Source organism: Mytilus trossulus, chromosome 2 (assembly GCF_036588685.1).
Source record: "Mytilus trossulus isolate FHL-02 chromosome 2, PNRI_Mtr1.1.1.hap1, whole genome shotgun sequence".
Lineage (NCBI taxonomy): Eukaryota > Metazoa > Mollusca > Bivalvia > Mytilida > Mytilidae > Mytilus > Mytilus trossulus.
The window spans coordinates 41,305,937-41,324,919 of NC_086374.1; the positions used below are offsets into that span (position 1 = coordinate 41,305,937).

General features: G+C 31.5%; 1 protein-coding gene and 1 long non-coding RNA gene across 2 annotated transcripts; both read left to right on the plus strand.

Annotated features, from left to right (window-relative positions):
• Positions 1 to 1,673: 1,673 nt before the first annotated feature.
• On the plus strand, positions 1,674 to 9,486 carry LOC134705134 (uncharacterized). The gene is made up of 3 exons (XR_010105489.1): positions 1,674 to 2,203; positions 6,897 to 7,172; positions 8,149 to 9,486. It is a non-coding gene; the product is annotated as an uncharacterized LOC134705134 (long non-coding RNA).
• A 4,509-nt stretch (positions 9,487 to 13,995) lies between these two features.
• On the plus strand, positions 13,996 to 18,275 carry LOC134705135 (uncharacterized). Its single transcript, XM_063563889.1, has 6 exons — positions 13,996 to 14,075; positions 14,396 to 14,448; positions 15,885 to 15,944; positions 16,419 to 16,506; positions 16,838 to 16,951; positions 18,115 to 18,275. The coding sequence occupies exons 1-6, from the start codon at positions 14,033 to 14,035 to the stop codon at positions 18,117 to 18,119; spliced, it is 363 nt and encodes a 120-aa protein (XP_063419959.1). The 5' UTR covers positions 13,996 to 14,032; the 3' UTR covers positions 18,120 to 18,275.
• Positions 18,276 to 18,983: the final 708 nt, after the last annotated feature.

The following is an 18,983-nucleotide window of genomic DNA, read 5'->3' on the forward strand; positions in this document are numbered from 1 at the left end:
ATCATATCCATAAATAAGAGAAACAAATCAAAGGAAATAAATAAGGAATTAGAATAAACTCAAAAAAGAGCGAGACTGTATGCGTCGATTTTGTATACATCTACAGCAAACTGAGCACCAACTGTCATTCAACTTAGTAGATCGTATTGGTCAACGACGAATTGGTAACGTCAAAATATTAAATTGTAGTAACAAATATTAATTTTTTTCCTTTTTAGAACATAATACATCCAACGATAGAAATATACAGTACACGCATTTACAAGGTCGAGCATGTGACCTATAAAACCACTGACCGACACATAACAATGTAATCCAGGTGTTAAAAGTACAAAAAATTAAATGCCAATTATATAAGTAAAGGTAAATTATTGTGTAGATTGTAGTGTGTTTTGGGGGACTTTTATTAATGTATTTTATTTACTGTAGAATATTGTGAACATTTTATACGCAAACTCAATCTGTGTAATTAATATGAATGTATAACTTATGTATGGAAAAAAATATTAAATAGATTATTTTTTTTATGATAGAGTCCACCGTTTATCCCTGGACGTTGGATCATTGTAAACACAGGGCCCCTTGTGTATTCTTTCCTGAGTTATACAAGGAAAATGTAATCAGGTGATTTTCAATAAATGTATTTCAAGTCTTAAAAAAAAAAAACACAATTTAAACCGATAGTTTGTCCTCGAATCTGATTGTTTTCACATCCCTGTTAATGAAGTCCGTATAGTAAACGTCCATGCGCTTCGAGATTCGTTATTTATTGTTGAAATGTGGGTTGATTCAAACGCAATCATAGGTTTAAACATTGTTTTCAATTTAGACTTTTTTTTTTGGGGGGGGGGGGGGGGGCTTGTATTACCTATATTTGACTCCGGTTTATATGATCCGTTCATTCTATTTTGACGCTTTCAAAATTCGAGAGCCTATCATAAATTAAGGTAACTTATATAACCTTCCAAATATTTACTCGATTCCTAAAATCTCTTAAGAGATATTAATTGCCGAAAACAGAATATGGTGTACAAATTTTTGCACCTTGTCTTTGTGATATGTCATCTTTTCCGCAAGTTTATTGCTTTCTCTTTGGCAATAAATGAATAATAAGATACGTTTTGTTACATCTGGTCATCCTTTTATTTGGCAAACGCCAATGGCAATCAACAGGATTTAAGAACATGTCTTTTCAGCCCGCTAGTGAAATGCATTTTATTGAAATATAATTTATCCCTTGTTTTGGTCCTTTATAAATTGTGATTTGTTCTGTAAAGACCCCTCTACCAAGAGATTTATTTTACATGTACACGTATAAAAATTGCGATGTGTACCCAACGCATCTATATGGTTGGATGTTGTTTTCAGTTAAGACTTGTTAATATTTTCCCGGTTGAGTTTGTATTATACTTCGACATTTCAAAATTCAAGAATCTATACTAAATAGAAATGAATTATATGGCCTTCCAAACACTATTTCGATCCCTAAAATCACTGAAGAGACATTAATTGTGGAAAGTAAAATAAAGAAATATTTGCACATCATGTTTGCGGAAAATGTCCGTAAGTTTATTGTTTTTTGTTTGGTATTAAATTAATTGTTAATATTCATTTTGTTACATCTGATGGTCCGTTTATTTAGCAATCGACAATGACAGTCAGCAGAGTTTAAGTTCATCTGTTGTTCGACCTGATAGTCAAATGCGTTTTGTTAAAATATACTTTTTTTTTTACTTTTAAAAATGTTTTTGTGGTGTATTTACCCCATTTCCAAGAGATTTGTTTTGAGCCCACGTATGAAAATTGCGGTTTTTATCCAGTTCAATCCTAGGTTTGGACCTTGTTATCAATGTATACTTGTTTAAATATTTTAATATGAGCGTCACTGATGAGTCTCATGTAGACGAAAAGCGCGTCTGGCGTACTGATTTATAATCTTGGTACCTTTGATAACTAATTATAGACACTTACAGAGAAGAATTGTGAAATACAGATTATTATAATCATTACTATAAAATAAAAGATAATAATTTTTCAAAATCACTATATTTCTTTTACTTAATTCCCCTTGATGTATGTTTTGTATATTATTATTGATCATTACTTCATACAACGACTATAATTATCCAAATCCATATGTAACAAGACATGCGGAAGGTTGATAAAAGATTGATCATTTAATACAGGACACTGTATAAGTCAGGTAAGTTTTTTTATATACAGATACAAAACAAAATATTACAGATTTTTGAACGAATTAAAATACTGCTTAGATTTTTGCACACTAAATTTTAACAAAATATGGAATTAATTTTTCATGCCATTGTTGTGTTAAAACAAGTTGAAAATAGAGCGACCGATAATATAGTTTAAAATAAAATCTAAATTAACTGTAAGAATGCACGGAGCCTCCAATTTTTACTACTAGCAAAGGTCTTGTGAAATAATCTATTCACCAAAAGTGAACGACAGTCATCATTAATCCTTGTCATGCGGAAGCCGTAATATTACGGCCGTACCCAGACCACCATTATTTGACACCAGTAGTGCTCCATACATCATCGTAATGCAATAGACCACTTTCAAGGTCATCCGTCACCGGAAAAAACTCGTCAATTTGGCGCGCCTTTATGACGTCATATACCAGATAGAGGGGGTCGCCTGTATCGCTGCACTATCAACGTTCATCAAGCGTCTAAGTGATCGTCATTGTGCACGATAAACTATAAATAATTTTTGTTTCGTAGGTACTTAAGCAGAATTCCCTAATGACAGCAGTGCTTATGGCAATTATGAGAATTTAGTTGGCCGAATAAGTCATGCAATATAGTATAGTATTATAATGTTCCAACCACTCGCTCAACATTGGAATAGAAGTGACGATGCCCCTAAACGCAGAGATGATGTTCACTAAAACCAGAGTTTTTTTACAGAAATGCATCGAACTCGAAAGTTGTCTATTACTTTTGAAGTGTATGCTTGTTTCCTCAATCTGACACTATTGATTGTCATGTTTCTCACTTTTAATATTCATTTTGAGCTGTTTGGTTTTGAAATATTGTTCTTAACATTTTAATTTAATTATTGCGCTTAATATTTAAGTATATTGTTTCTTACATTTTAATGTAATTATGTTATCATTTTTATATCGTGCTTAGCATTTTACAACTTATGTTTAAAATGATGTTTAATATGATTGTTTTAGAATTAAATTATTTAACTGTAATTTGTTCATTTCTTTATAAATACAACTATTTCATCACTTTAGTTATTATACATAATCCCTGAAAGTTTTAGTGATTTTATATTATACCTAAATTGACCAGTGATTCTACATTATTCCTGAAATTTCTAAGGATTCTACAAAATCACTGATTTTACAAATTCAGTGTAACATATCTATTATGAGACCTTATAAGTAATCCAAGACTTTTCACACATATAAGCATGATTGCTTTCAAGAAGTAATATTCTACCCAAGGGTTCTTAATAAGAATGTAATATTAAAATATGAAAAGTTAAGGAACCTAGGCATTTGAAAAGTTTCCGTTTTAGTTTTAATAGAGCAATTGATAAAGGTAGTCGCTATTCTGATGTTGTTCAATAATTGCACATAGTGTATATGTTGGTTTTTGTCTTGTTGGTTTTCAGTTTACTACAAGCTTAAAAGTGTCGTGCATATATGCATTTAGTGGTTTATGTATTAAAATTATGAAGAGGAATATTTTGTAGAATTGATTGTAGCAGTTAAAAAGTCCATATTAATCTTATTCCTTACATTTTAGACTGAACAATTCAAGGTTTGGTGAATTGTCTTCTTTTGAAGGCCGTATTTTGACCTTTTACAGTTTTGTGTGTCGTTCGGTTTCTGTCTCATTGACGTTTCATCACTCATATTTATTTTATCTACAGTCAAATTAGCAGACTCTGCATCATTTTTTTCCAGAAAAAATATTAAAGTCATAAGAAACCTCAAATCTAAAAAATAATGCACATGTTTTTTTTTGGGAAAGACGGCTGCAAGCCGTCAATCCCCTATGGGGTTGACCAGAGTGACACTCCCTCACATCATTCATTTTGTTTTTATACATGTTATAGTGTGGAAACCCCCCAATAAATCTTACTTAGATTGAAGAGAAGAAGATCCAGAAATGAATAGCTTGACTTTAAACCTTTTTTACACATTTCCCTTCTGTTTCTCACGAAATTATCGTATCTTGAACTCTCCTTTACACTATTTACGTTTATTTTACAATCCGGAAAAATAAGTATGACGAGATATTCTAAATATATCCAACCTACATTGTATTTTATAGTGACGTCGTTCTTGGAAGAAGCAGGGATATCCTTCACCAGTTCACTGGTTATTTAAATCATTCTTAGAGATCGTGCACTAATTACAAATTTGTATTTGTTAAATCTAAACAACCGTACTTTAACCTATAATGGTTTAATTTTTAAATTGTTATTTGGATGGAGAGTTGTCTCATTGGCACTCACACCACATCTTCCTATATCTATATAATATTGTTTACTGTAGATGATTTAAACATCAACATACAATACTTTTATTTGTAGGTCAACAACTTTCAAAATAAACAAAGATCGTGGGGTTACATGAGACAGGGGAAAGAAACGATTTTATTACTTTTTTCGGGTCTCACTAATCAGAGACAAGAAGCGTCAAAAAGCGACAAGAAGCGTCAAGAAGACTATTAAGCGACAAGAAAAAAATATTCCTTTTGTCGCTTCTTGTTGCTAAAATTCTTCTTGTCACTAATTAGTGAGACCACTTTTTTCTGTAAAAATTCTGGGAATCTTCCTCCAATTCAGGAGCACCTCAATTGATGAGTAATTATCCACTAAAATAAAAGTTAATGTATTTAAACACTTCAAATGTGACTTTTCATTGGATTAGTAGTCTTCAATTAAAACTAAATTTTTGTGTACCTACATAATCATTGTGATGGTTAAAAAAAAAATTAAAAAAAAATTTCATTTTGTAGTTTAAACATATTTATTATTTACAAATATTTCAAAATTAAGATTTGGAAAATAGCTTCACACAGTTTACATCACTCATATTGTTTTTTTTATTAGTACATGTTTCCCTGTGATGAGAGTTGTAACTCGGAACTTTAATAATGGAAATTTAAAACTGAATAGATTTTTCAGTCCACACTTTCTAAAGAAAAAACTGTCACAAAAAATGGAAAATGGCCCTAGCCTGCAGTTCAGTGGTACACAATCAAGATTTCAAAAAATATTGTAGTTGTTGTGAAATGACAGAATTCAGTTGAGTTTTAGATAATTAGCTATCAACTTTAATAAAATGTTTAGATTTAGAAGATGCAGATCTCTTCCATTGGTCCAAATTGAAACCTAAACTAAGTCAATGTGCTGTTACCATGGTTTATGTAGTGTTATAATTCCAGAATGGTCGACATGTAGTTGTCATTCCATAAAAGTAGGAGTAGTGTTACCATTCCAGAATGGTCCATGTAGAGTTACCATTCCAGAATGGTCGATGTAGAGTTACCATTCTGGAATGGTCCGTGTAGTGTTACCATTCCAGAATGGTCGATGTAGTGTTACCATTCCAGAATGGTCGATGTAGAGTTACCATTCCAGAATGGTCCATGTAGTGTTACCATTCCAGAATGGTCGATGCAGTGTTACCATTCCAGAATGGTCGATGTAGAGTTACCATTCCAGAATGGTCCATGTAGAGTTACCATTCCAGAATGGTCAATGTAGTGTTACCATTCCAGAATGGTGGATGTAGTGTTACCATTCCAAAATGGTCTATGTAGTGTTACCATACATACATGATCACAGTGACATACCTGTCAACCTGTGACTATGGAAATGCAGGTCATGACCTGCATTGAAGAATCAAATCTCAGGTCAAACTGAGTGTTGTGACCATACATACATGATCACAGTGTTGTGACCATACATACATGATCACAGTGTTGTGACCATACATACATGATCACAAAATAGTTTGTGGCCAATGGAAAGCCTTTTTTTAAGAAGAAAACTAATAACAATGCTACATTAACAGCCCATGATCCCATGATGTAAACCTTTTCATTTCTAGAATTCTTAATAAACTCTTAATCTAAATAATTATCTGTTGGAAATGAAATTACATAAACGACAATTGATTTCAATATTGTCAACCTTTCTACATGTTCTAGCTGTTCTCTTTTTCATTCTTCATATGAAAACTATCAAAAGATACCCCCCCTTTCCAAAAACATAATTAAATAGAAACAAGGGCCGTCTTCCCCTCAGAGCTATTCAGCTCTTTGATTATAACTCAATGGATAGTTTTCATTATAAAACTAAGATACATATACTTTTTTTCTGAAGAAAATTCTTTAATTTATTCATATTTAGAAGAAGTATGCAAAGTGGTCTCAGTGTGACCCATCTCGTAAAAATCAGGTGATCACAATACGCATGGATGTCCTTAAAATAAACTATTATCTGAATTAATATGTTAAACACGTGTCCAACTTTCATGCTTTTTTGTTGATTTTGTGTCCATTGTTGACAAAAAGGTGACAATCGTTTAACTTCGGCTTCAAAACACGAACTTTAATTACCTGCCATATTTTCACAACAACACTGACCGATTGAAAATAAAATTGACGATTAAACGAAATTTACTCGATAAAAATGATTGATTCTTTCACAGAAGACTAAGTTTATGATGTTTGTATGGTTCAAGAATTGGAAGATCATTATTTTCACCGGTCACTCGTTTTTTTTAAAGTTGTGTTTGCAAATATGTGTTCATTGATGATTAAATGCAGTACGTAGCTTCTCTTTTTAAATATGTGTTCAAATTTGAGGAACATAAAAGTTTGCAAAAATATTTGTTGCAGGTTGTATGATGTCCAATTGTCTGAAATACATTGCATTGATTTCAATAATATCGATTGTACTTGGTGATGTGTACACTGGTTTCCCCCTAGAACCAGACTTTATGCCAGCTCCTGGCATGTTTTTACCAAACCCGGGTTATGGCGTACCTGTCCTCCCATATGGCGTACCTGTACTCTCAAATGGCGTACCTGTTCCACCCCACTTGGTTCATCAGAGCTATTTTGACACAATTAAAGAAACATATCAAGCTTATAAACCATACGGAACAGTAATTTGTAAGTATTTGTTTTTATTGTTATTCGATCTAATACTAGGCAGTCCATTTAAGCAACAATTCCTTTTGTGGTGGACTTTAATCTATCTTTATATATCACATGTATATGGTAGTTAAGACGCATGCGTAGTCGTCTATTTTACTGCTGTTATATTGTAAATGCGACTTTAATTTACTATTGAAAATCATAATAATCGAAAAGTTCAATTTGACATAAAAATCTAATATGGAATTCGGAAACAAGACTAAAAATAGAATTACAAAGTACAATCGATATATTCTCCAGTAAACAAATCGATATATTCGAACAATTGAAATCAAGCCATTTGATTGTAGTTATAATTCAGTCTTCACTGCTGATTTCTAGATGTAATTCAATTTATGAAGCAGATATTGCTCCATTATTTCACCTGAAATGCTTGAGAAAGATAGGTATATATCATATTCACCAAACTTTGAATTGAATTATTCAGTGAATTTCAAAGAACTTCTCTTATATAGCGGAACGTGAATTTCATTATTCTGAAGTTGGTAGCGACTCTTTAGATTTCATTGAACTTAATTTATGTTTAACTGGTTATTAAATCGGGGATTTCGTTACCATAAATTTCTATTTTTTTTTTACAAAACTGTGTTCGTAAAGTGGCTGTATAATTCTTATTAAAAGCAGGATATCACAAAAAGGCATCACGATTACACATGTAAACTTTTTGAAACTTGATGTATTGATTTTACATAGTAACGATATATACGAGGCTTAGAAATTAGGAAGATTCTAGATAACTTCTGGCTGAAGTAGTATAAAACTATTATTATTATAAAATCGGTCATAGTGTACTATATGGTACATTTTAATATTATGTAAGTGAATGAACCTGCGATTATAATGATTTTTTTTTATATGGACTAAAGACCGATGTACTAAACGTTGTTACCATTAATTGCCAAAACTTTTGCACATTTTGTTTATTTTGCAGCTGTTGCTTGGCGATTACTTTCAGTAGCAGAATTTCTTGGATGACCGCTATTGAAGCTGGTTTAGTTTAAAGGAAAACTCGATACTTGACTGAATGCAAATAAAAACACAACAGAATGCAAATAATTATGAGCCTAGATGAACTACCAACGATTATTCAGATAATGGAATACTAGTGTATAGCCTGTATAAAAACAAGGAAATTTGGTATGATTGCCAATGAGACAACTCTCTGCCATCGTTCAAATGAAGTCAAAGTCAGCAATTATAGGCAATCGTACTTTTGTTTTTAGAGAAGTTGTCCAACATTGAAAAATGTGTCCATCTTATCCTATGACTTATATACAAAGGACTTAAAAAGCTTTTCACCAGCTGGTAAGGAAAAATACCAGATTAAAGTTAAACCTTAACTGTATTGTGACTACACAACTATATTTTATAATAGTCAGGACCAAAACGTTTCCCTGATTCTTGGAACCAGTTGGTAAATAAATAATCAAAACAAAATATCTATGAATATTATATATTGAACAGTTATTATTGACATACTATGTAGTATAAATAATATTCATGATACAATAATTAATTGATTTTAAATTACAAATGGTCGGTGTCACTTTAAACGCAATGTTTATATTTTCAATTAGGAAATGTGAAACTATAACTTGTAAAGCAGTTCTTTTCTTTTGCAGAATAATATATTTATTCATTTAAGTCTTCGTGTCATCAAATTAACAAATGTTCTTAAGTTTATAGAATTCCTGACAATGTTCACTGATTCGAAATAGCATTTTTCTAAAATCACTGTCAGCTTTACAATATAACAGGTAAATGGTTATCATCTTCGATTGGTATTTCGTCGGATAAGGTGCATAAACTTTCACCAGGTGCCTTATTTCTAAATTGCCAAGTTTCAGTGAAAACAGGTAGTATAGTGCCATGTTTGATAATTATTTTCTGGATGTTCTTTTTTTAACATGAAGTTCATGTATTTAGTTTTGATGTTATTTTTGATATTCTCATCGGATTTTGTCAAATGTCTTATCGTTTGTAGTTCTAAATCTTATTTTTCTGTTGTATTCGTTTGTTATGTAAAAGACAATTAATCATCCAGTCATTTAGTCTGGTTCTACTAAATTGATACGATATATAAATTATATTTGATTAATAGTTTGATTTAGAAGAAATACAGACAAAGCTAGATCATAAATCAATCATCAGATACTACCACAATTTGATATTAATTATCATTGTTACTAATAAATGTTCTATCAACATTACAAACCTAATCTTGAATTCTATTCTAATTCTATCTTATTTTGTAGTTTTTAGAAATTCAAACGTGACTTCACTTAAAGTGCGTTTATCGTTTTGAATAACGCGGCTGTTAATTTGAATATGCTGGTTTAGGATATTTATCTATCCGTTTTTAATTTGTAGTTAGTCACCAGTTTTATCATTTAAATTTTTTATGTATTGTCGTTTTATAAAAAAAAATACTGTTTGCAAAAGTATGAATTATACTAAATAATAAGGATGTTCTTATTCCAGGGAAAAAGCCCTAGCCGTATTGGGCACAGCTTTTGGTCCTCAATGTTCTTCAGCTTGGTATCTTCTTTTTTATTTTGGCTTTCGAACTTTTTTCATCAGAGCGTCACTGGTTATACAGGCGACACACATCATTGTATAGATGCGACGCACACCGGGCGTGTTAAAAAATCATGTACGCTGCCAATACGCTAGTAATTTTGGATGCATTAAACCTGTCAATCATATCTGTAAAAAGAGCTTTAAGCGTGTATTGGGTATACGCTAAGCGTTAAGTGGGCGTCCAAGAAACGAATGGTTGCGTATGGTGACGTTTATCTAACGTAGACGGAATGCAAACTACGAAGGAAAAACGTTTCTTGAATGTATTTGAGACGCGTCTCTGTCGTACCTTAGACGTTCTATTATTGGGTATTTGTTACAAACACACCCGCATACGTTTTAGTTAAATCGAACGATCTCGAAGCGTATATAACGTGCCCTAAACCGTCGTGTCTCAAACTTATCTGTAGCGCGTTAAACGCGCCTGTAGCGTATGTATAACCTGAATGAACATTAGTATGCTGCATATGCTCTGTACGTTTGGTACACGCCGGTCTATACGTCAATTTGTAACTCCGGGAGTCTTGTGTGGACGGAACGAGCGTCTGGTTTAATAAATTTTAAACCTGGCACCTTTTGTTAGCTATTATTCGTGTGTTTCTTTGTCCTATATCCTATATGTTCTTCCATTTATTTGTATTGTATTTCTATCATGTGATGTTGTCATTCTAATGTTATATTTAACATTGCCATAAACGCAGGAGGTTTGGCATGCCACATAACCAAGTTCAACCCACGATATATTTTTAAAATGTCCTGTACAAAGTAAGGAAAATGGCAATTGTTATATCATAGTTCGTTTCTGTGTGTGTTACATTTTAATGTTGTGTTTCTGTTGTGTCGTAGTTCTTCTCTTATATTTGATGTGTTTCCCTCAGTTTTAGTTTGAAACCTGGAATTGTTTTTTTCTAACTCGATTTATGAAGTTCGAACAGCGGTATACTACTGTTGCCTTTATTTATCAGTCATGTGCTGTATGGCCTTAATTTTTGTGAAAGTAGCATTTTTTCGGATGATTTCAATCGTTTACAATATTCCATTAGTTTCGAATTGAATAGTTCAATATTGCACACATTTATATTTTTATGACATCTGTTCATGTTAACTTGTGAAAACAATCATGTATCCGAGACGTCCACTTACTTGATTACTCACACTTAATACATCGAACGAAGGGTTCGTCGGTGGCCTGTTGGAAATTAAAACAATCATTATCCCACATACTACTATATTCGTAGTGGCATTCCAAATTCTGCCTCGGGCTCATTCATATCAAACATCTTTACAAAAGCAAACTTTTTGGTATTTTTTTTATTTGATCACCTTCTAAATGGTTTCGCTTTCAGCGAAAATAGCTAACTGTCTCCACACACAAAGGGCCTTTACACGTCTCAAATATATTATAAGGATTTCGATACGATATGGTATTGAAAATAACTTCTTTTATTTAAAAACATTTCTATGGCAAGCCGTTTTCGTCAAAACTGTGTTTAAACAATTTTTCGAAAAATTCACACACTGAGAATTACAACAAAGCACAGTGAGATTTAAAAACTTCAAAACAGACACTGAGAATTTAAAATTACACGAGACACACTGAGAATAAATAAACTTATAACACACACTGAGAATTCGAAATTACACACTGAGATTTGTGCTCACTTTTTATGTGCACATCTCTAATTTGCATACTTAATCTAGGGGACAGAACTCGTCAGTCCTTCGACTTTTTTTACCAAATTATTAATAAAAAATCTTTAGAAATACAAGAAAAAGAAAAATACCAACTTACTTTTATTACAAAATATAACCAAAAATGGTGAAACACTTTATTAAAATTATAAGAAAACATTGGAACAATCTGCCAAAATACAAAGAAAATTTTTACTCAAGTGTCTATTATAGCATATAAACGTAACAAAATTATAAAAGATTACCTTGCGAAATCAGGGTTACAGTTGGAAGACTTTTGAAAAGGGACCCATGCTTAAAAGGTTTTAAGTAATAAAAAAAATCCAGGTACACTAGTAGTAATTATCTGAATTATAGGCAACAAACTTATGAATATGAGCGATGTTTAGTCTTGAAATTTATTACGAATGTTGGTTGAAGGAATCGCATTTCATTATAATGACAAGAGTTCTTGAGATCAAGATAGTAATCTGTTTAACTATTCATCTAATGAATATTCATTAGTAATTTGCATATTAATCTCAGTGTGTATTTTTGAAATCATTGTGTAATTAACCATACTCAGTGTGTGTTTTTCAATTTATTTCATCTCAGTGTGTCTTTTTAAAATCTCAGTGTGTAATTTTTAATTCTCTGTGTGTTTTTTTTATCTTTTTTAAATCTCAGTGTGTAATTTCGATTTCTCAGTGTGTTGTTTTAGGTTTTTAAATCTCAGTGTATTTGTTTTTCAAAAAAAGGGTTCAAACATAGTTTTAACGAGAACGGCTTGCCATACATTTCATCATTATATAGTTTTGACTTGTATATTTGTTTATATAATGATGACATTAGCAAAATAATTACAATATATCCAATCCACCATGGCGGATCCAGAACTTTTTGTAAAGAGGCCTTCTGACTGACTTTCAGGAAGGGGGGTCCAGTCACGCTTCAGTAATTCCGTATAAAAGCAACCATTTTTTCCCCACGAAAGGGGGCTGGCATACTGTCTGTTGGTTAAGAATTAGATTATAGTTGAAATTGGAATACTATAACCTAATTTTAACCAACAGACATTATAGTATTGGTTATAAATATAATTATATTTGCTAATGCAATCATTAAATAATAATAATGAAATGTTTTTAGAAAAGGTTATAATTTTCAAGATCATATTGTATCGAAATCCTTATATTATATTAAAGAGTAGAAATTAGAAAATAATTATATTGGTGACAATATTTGTTCTATATTATATTGTCTTAATTCCGTGACTAGTTTGCTTATCATGCATGTCCTTGGCATAATTTGATCGGAATACTTGTGTGTAGTATCTTGTTAGAATGTCGAGCTTATTCAATATCTGCTCCACTACAAATAAACAGGGTCAGGAAATATAAAGCTTGTCTTTGGTACATTGACGTATATTAAATGCATTCACAGCTGATGTTTTATCTTTTTTTAAATTTTAACAAATACAAAAACAACTATATAAACAGAAAAAGTAGAGATGAATGTTATTACTTACATGCTCTGAATATGATTCTAATATTACAGAGCTAAAATATAGCTTGTCTCACGTGTTATTTGCTAAATGGCGTTCCCCATTATTAAGCTCTTTAGGGCATGCCTGTAATTCTCAACTTTGATAGTAAATCCAAAAATTTATCAACAAAATCGGTAAATTAACTAAATTTATTTTACCAGATTTTGTTTTTCCATTTTATGTACTTTTGGTTTTCTGTTTAAAAGAAGGTATGCTTTTGATTTGCTATCTTGGGATAAAAACCACATGGTAATGTCAAAAACGATATTTATGATAAAAAAGCTAGACTAAATGTCAGTTTTTTTATGTTCTTGCGTTGCTGTCTCATTATCGTTTGCCCCTATTCTCGTTTATTAAAAACAACGCCATCATATTGTATAGGGCGGTATTATTTATAATGATACAACTTCCACAATAGACCAAATGACGAAAAGAAGAGTAGCGAAAGATACCAGAGGAATAGCTCAACTCGTTGATCGAAAATAAACTGACAACGCCATCAGACTGTATAGGGCGGTATTATTTATAATGATACAACTTCAACAAGGGACCAAATGAGGAAAAAAGAGGAGGGAAAGATACCAGAGGCCCAGTTAAACTGGTAGATAGAAAATAAACTGACAACCAATGACCAAGTTAGCAATACTGTGTTGTGTTTCATATCCTGATATAAACTTAATTGAGTTACATGTATGTTATTTTCTTAAAAGATTCTCAAATTCTGAAGAAGCGTTCATACATTATCATAAGTTTAAGGTTTAATCTATGACCAAGGTACGGTTAACATAATAGGTAAGCAATGACACATGTTAAAACTTTGGTATGATTTCTTTCTTGTGCCCATGACATTAAGAACAATTCGCCCATGTATAGACCATCACGAATGAAGAAAATAGGTCTGTGTTGAATTCAGTTAACCTTTCGTAAGGTCAAAAAATGTTATCCAATTATCCAGAAAATTTGCATATATAAATAAATGATGCAGTCTCGCTTTACCACTTTATACATTCATTACACGATGGTTAATATAAGCGTTGTTCTTGTTTTAGTGCTGGCTGTTGGTAAGATTATATCTAGGAAGTTGTGAAATGGACGGACATTTATACTTATATATCTTTGACATCAATTCGCAGGGTACAGACAATACATTTATATAGTAGCTTTGATATAGTAACTATGTGGAAACGTTCTTTTTCTTCATTTTTTTTAAAGATGATGTTTTGATATAGACGTTTCATGGGTTATTATTTTGTTGTGTAGTCTTACTTACTGCAAAATTCGAATATAATTTAGAAGATGAGTATATGTTTTTAACCTTATTGAATTGAAATTATTGAAATGTTGTATATGTGTAATAATGTAACCTTTGTGATTATATTAGGTTATACTGTTGCCATCGATTGCTTCGGATCAACATGCAACGTAGATCAAGAGGTCAGTTTATTCATTTTGTTTTAGTTTAGATATATTTATATATACATAGTGGTTTGGGAAACAAGCTTTGCAACTTATATGAATCTACAATTTAATTTTGTTTTCACGTTTGTTTAAAAAATCACCAAAAATTTGAAACAGGTTTAAACTATAATAAACCATTGATATATATAAACACTTATGTCCATTCAAAATTAAGAGCTTATACTTTTTTTTAAAATGCACCCTTATCTTTGGTTTTAAATAAATTGCTTATTTTAGGTTGAATAGCGCGGCACTTTAGAATAAACCTGTTCAATTCTACTTAATTTTCGGATCAAGAAGTCTTATTTCCGGAATGTAAACAATTAAATACAATAATAACTGAATTATACAACATAAATCAATGTCGTGCGTTTATTCTTTTAGATGGAATTACATATCGTAGTTTTATACGTTTTTGATACTGACTTCATCAGCTAGGATATCCGACTCTAGTTCCATATGAGCTCAAAATTAATAATCAGAAATATAAGTGCAAAACTACGATTTTTAATGCCAGATAAAAGACACAAGATAAATAATAAACGCAAATTAAACATGTTTATCAACTTGTAAGTGACTATCAAATCCAAACACAATTCTAAATTTTTTATGTTAACCTACTGTACTTCGAGCTTATTATAAGTTTAATTCACAACAAACTTTACTTAATCAAATTCTCTGTAGATAAACGTAGAAATAAAAAAAAAGTATGAGTTTTCTCATTGCCGAAGTTTGTAATTGCTTGCATCTACTTCATTTGACCTTACTAGATAGTTCCATCTTTGTCAATCATACACAATTTCTTTATTTTTATAAAGTTCTTCGTTTTAGGCAAAGTAAACTTATACTTTATATTATTATACATCTGTATCCCTTTTTGGTCAAATAGTTCTTTAAGAATAAATACATCCTTGGCTTTTTTTTTAATTCTACCTGAGTAAGGTTAACATAGAAAGGTGCTTCAGACGGACTAAGTTTATAAATTTCAATTTTTGTTTCGTTTTGTTTGTTAGGGATATAAAGCAGCACAACATAATGCATTACAACTGTGTGTTCAGGATTTTAACTTACACCATTCTTTAAATAAAAATCTAATAAACAAGTCAATGGTTATTCAGAATACCAAACCTGTAACAAAACCTACACCATACGTCATCCATGATTATCTCTTGGAAGCCTACTCATGCTACGTATAAATTCCAATTGCATAATACCATAACGCCATTTTAACAAACTTACTTCATATGATTAACGATAATCTGCACTACACACATTGTTTCCACAAAGTGCTAACACTGACCCACACTTACCACCTTTCTGATAAATATAGCAAGATTTTAAAACATAACACTAGTTTTTCATCCTGTAGCTTTCAAAACCATAATCCTAGATTTCATCAATTTTTTTTTCAGTATTGTCAGATTATGCTTAAGTCACAGACAGGACAATGTTATACTCATCATGGACATGGGGTACGTTTTGCTTTTTCAATCGTTTGAATTATGGTTGAGCATTATTGTGTTTGTCTTCATTTAAAACTCAACTCATTAAGGAAAAATTGACTAAAATTTGACAAAAATGAAAATAAGCAATACAAATTATATCGGAATACAACAACATAGTGTTCTGTAGAAAAGACGGATAAGTCTAATGCAATCCAGACAAGACAAGACCCTATCGACAAACCCGGTTTAGAGTTCATTCCAGTTCCTCATTTTTACTGTTGGTTTACTGGAAAAGCATGTTCATAAATAACTCAAAACCGACTGCATTTAATTGTTCGTTTAGAAAAGTGTGTCTGCGCGAAACCTTCTATAAGTTATTGAAGACCTATAAGTGGCATTCTGCTGTTTTCTGCTGTTTGGTCGGGTTGTTGTCTCATTGACACATTCCCAATTTCCATTTTCAACTTACCTATATACGAAAAAAATATAATATAATTACAGCACCATGAAGACCATCAGTCATGCATTGGTGCTCATCACCCTGGGGACCATTGTTTCTGCAAAGATCAAGCTTGTGTTACCCAAATTAGTAAGTATCAAAACTGAGTTAGGCAGTGTCCTTACTTGATTCTGTTTATGAACCCTTAAAGTTTAAATGAAGTTTTGAAATTTGTATCTTACCTCTGACCATTATATATTTTTTTTATCAGAACTGATGAAAAACCCGCTTCGCTTAGAAACGTCAAAATTCAGTACTTTTAAGAAGTATATATATATAGTACATGTATTTAGTCATTTACCCTATATAGCGTCAAATATTTCAATAGAATGAAAATGTGAAAACTTTCAGACACTTCACCACAATATTCATATGAAAATAGAAATACATGTATTATTAATTTCTAAAACTAATTTTTCAGCGATGGAGTGGGCCTCTAGTTCAACTGTCGCGCCAGCTGGCACGACTTCTGATCCTGCAGGCGGATCAAATATGACAACACTTGCTCCAATGACCACACAGATGCCAATGACAAGTAAGTACATAAGTACTCTAAACGAGTTTGATTTTGGAAATCATGAAATAATGCCGAAATATATACCATATACGGGTAGAAGACTGTATGTGAGATTATGAACGAAAATATAAAAGGTAACATCTAATGAATTAAAAGTTTCAAAAGGATACTTCTTTTTAAAGGGTGGTTAATTGTTCAATTTGTCACGATTTTATTGAAGAGCTGTTTGTTTTGAACTTGTCTTTTCCAGTTAGAAAAATCTGTTTGTAATGGCAATATTAATTTGAATAATTGTAAAAAAGGATCGTGTTATTTTGAGATTTATATATATAAAAAAACATGTGGGCAGGACAACATGCTTGTCATATTATCAGCCCCCTTCCAAAAAAAACCTCAACTTAAAATCAAAGATAAAGACAAGCAGAAGCAAAACAAAATATTATGGTCACGACAGCCTGCCATACTATCGACCCTTTTTATGGTAGGGTTTCACCTTTTTTAATTGCCAAAATCCTCCTTTGCCTATCTAGATTGTTTAAAACTTAAACACAGAAAAAAAACACAACATGATGGTTACTTACTTAAACAAGGAAATAAAAAAACGACGCAAAATTCGGAAATCAGGATAAACATGTGCTACCCGCTAAAAGTAAGCTAATGCAGCTACACGGTTCTTCGTTCGAATTTAACACTCAAGAAAGAAAAAGAAAAGAAAAAAACAGGATCAGCACTAGGTCACAAAGATACATTTAGATAGTGAGCATATGACTCATAGCTGAGTTAAAGGATCTATTTTGTTATAAGATATATAACAGGCAGGACTTCATTTCTTTGTAGTTTCTAACAGTACTACCACTGGAAATTGTGTATTATTTATTTTTCATTGAAAGTAGTACTTTTAAATCATCAAAGTCATTGAATTTAATGAAAACTTGTTTACAGTAATATAAAAAAAGTTAGTGTTTTATAAAATAACACATAACATGATTTCAATTCGGGTGGGTAAATCGAAAATGAATTCAAATCAAAATTATGCATACCTTAATTAGTCATCTAGAGTGGTCGAAACATATTTCAGAAATATCGCATGGCAGTGAAACTATTTTTACTTCATTGATATTATTTCCATTATATTTATTGTTTTGTTCACACATTTATTTCTAGTAATTTTCTTTTAACAGCGTAAATATAGAGAAACTTTCATCACAAGCATGATTGGAGGGGCAGTAAAAGACATGACTATACTTGTGAATAATTAAATTATTATATATGATTGACTTCTGATATACATGTGAACTGATTTCATTCTGCTGACCACTAACTGCATTAAACAGTGTCCATAATAATAATGTGTGTTCTTTTATGATAAGTATAATTTCGTGCTTGTTTGTCTTTGTCTACACCTCAAACATTTAGGCAGTTCAGTGCAGGTCTTATGTGTATTAAAGTGGTAAAAGATAAAATTTAGAAAATGAATGGCATTGCACGATCTTCAATTTAAATTAGACCAGAATCGTTGAAAGGGTACGCATTGGTGTATTGATGAGCTAGGTGTATTGTTATTTTTTAGCAGACAGTCGGTATGTTTTAAGGCACTTATTTTACATCACTATATTTACCACAAACGTTATTAGTTCATCTTTCCAATTGTTCGTTTTCCATTTCTAAGAAGTAACTTACCCTTTTCTTCATCTTTAATCGTTTACATAAAGTATCCTTTTACTTTGCTTTCCGTTATTATTTTGAACTCATATGTGCAATCAAACTTGAAATAAAGGATACAGTCTGCCTCATATCTTGACTTATATTGAGGGTCGGTTGAGAAAAAACTTGACGACTATTAGATGAGTTGAGCTTTCCATTTGTCAAATTTTAATTTCAATGAAGCAACATTCAAGTAGCACCTGTATTTGGAGCTCACCAAATTCACTGTTGCACAGTCTTTGGTTTTCTGTATTTTGTTTATATATAAACAGTTGTTCGGGTTTTTTTTTTGCCATTGTGTTGTCTGCCGTAAAATACCTGCATAGATCTGGAATTTTACAGATTG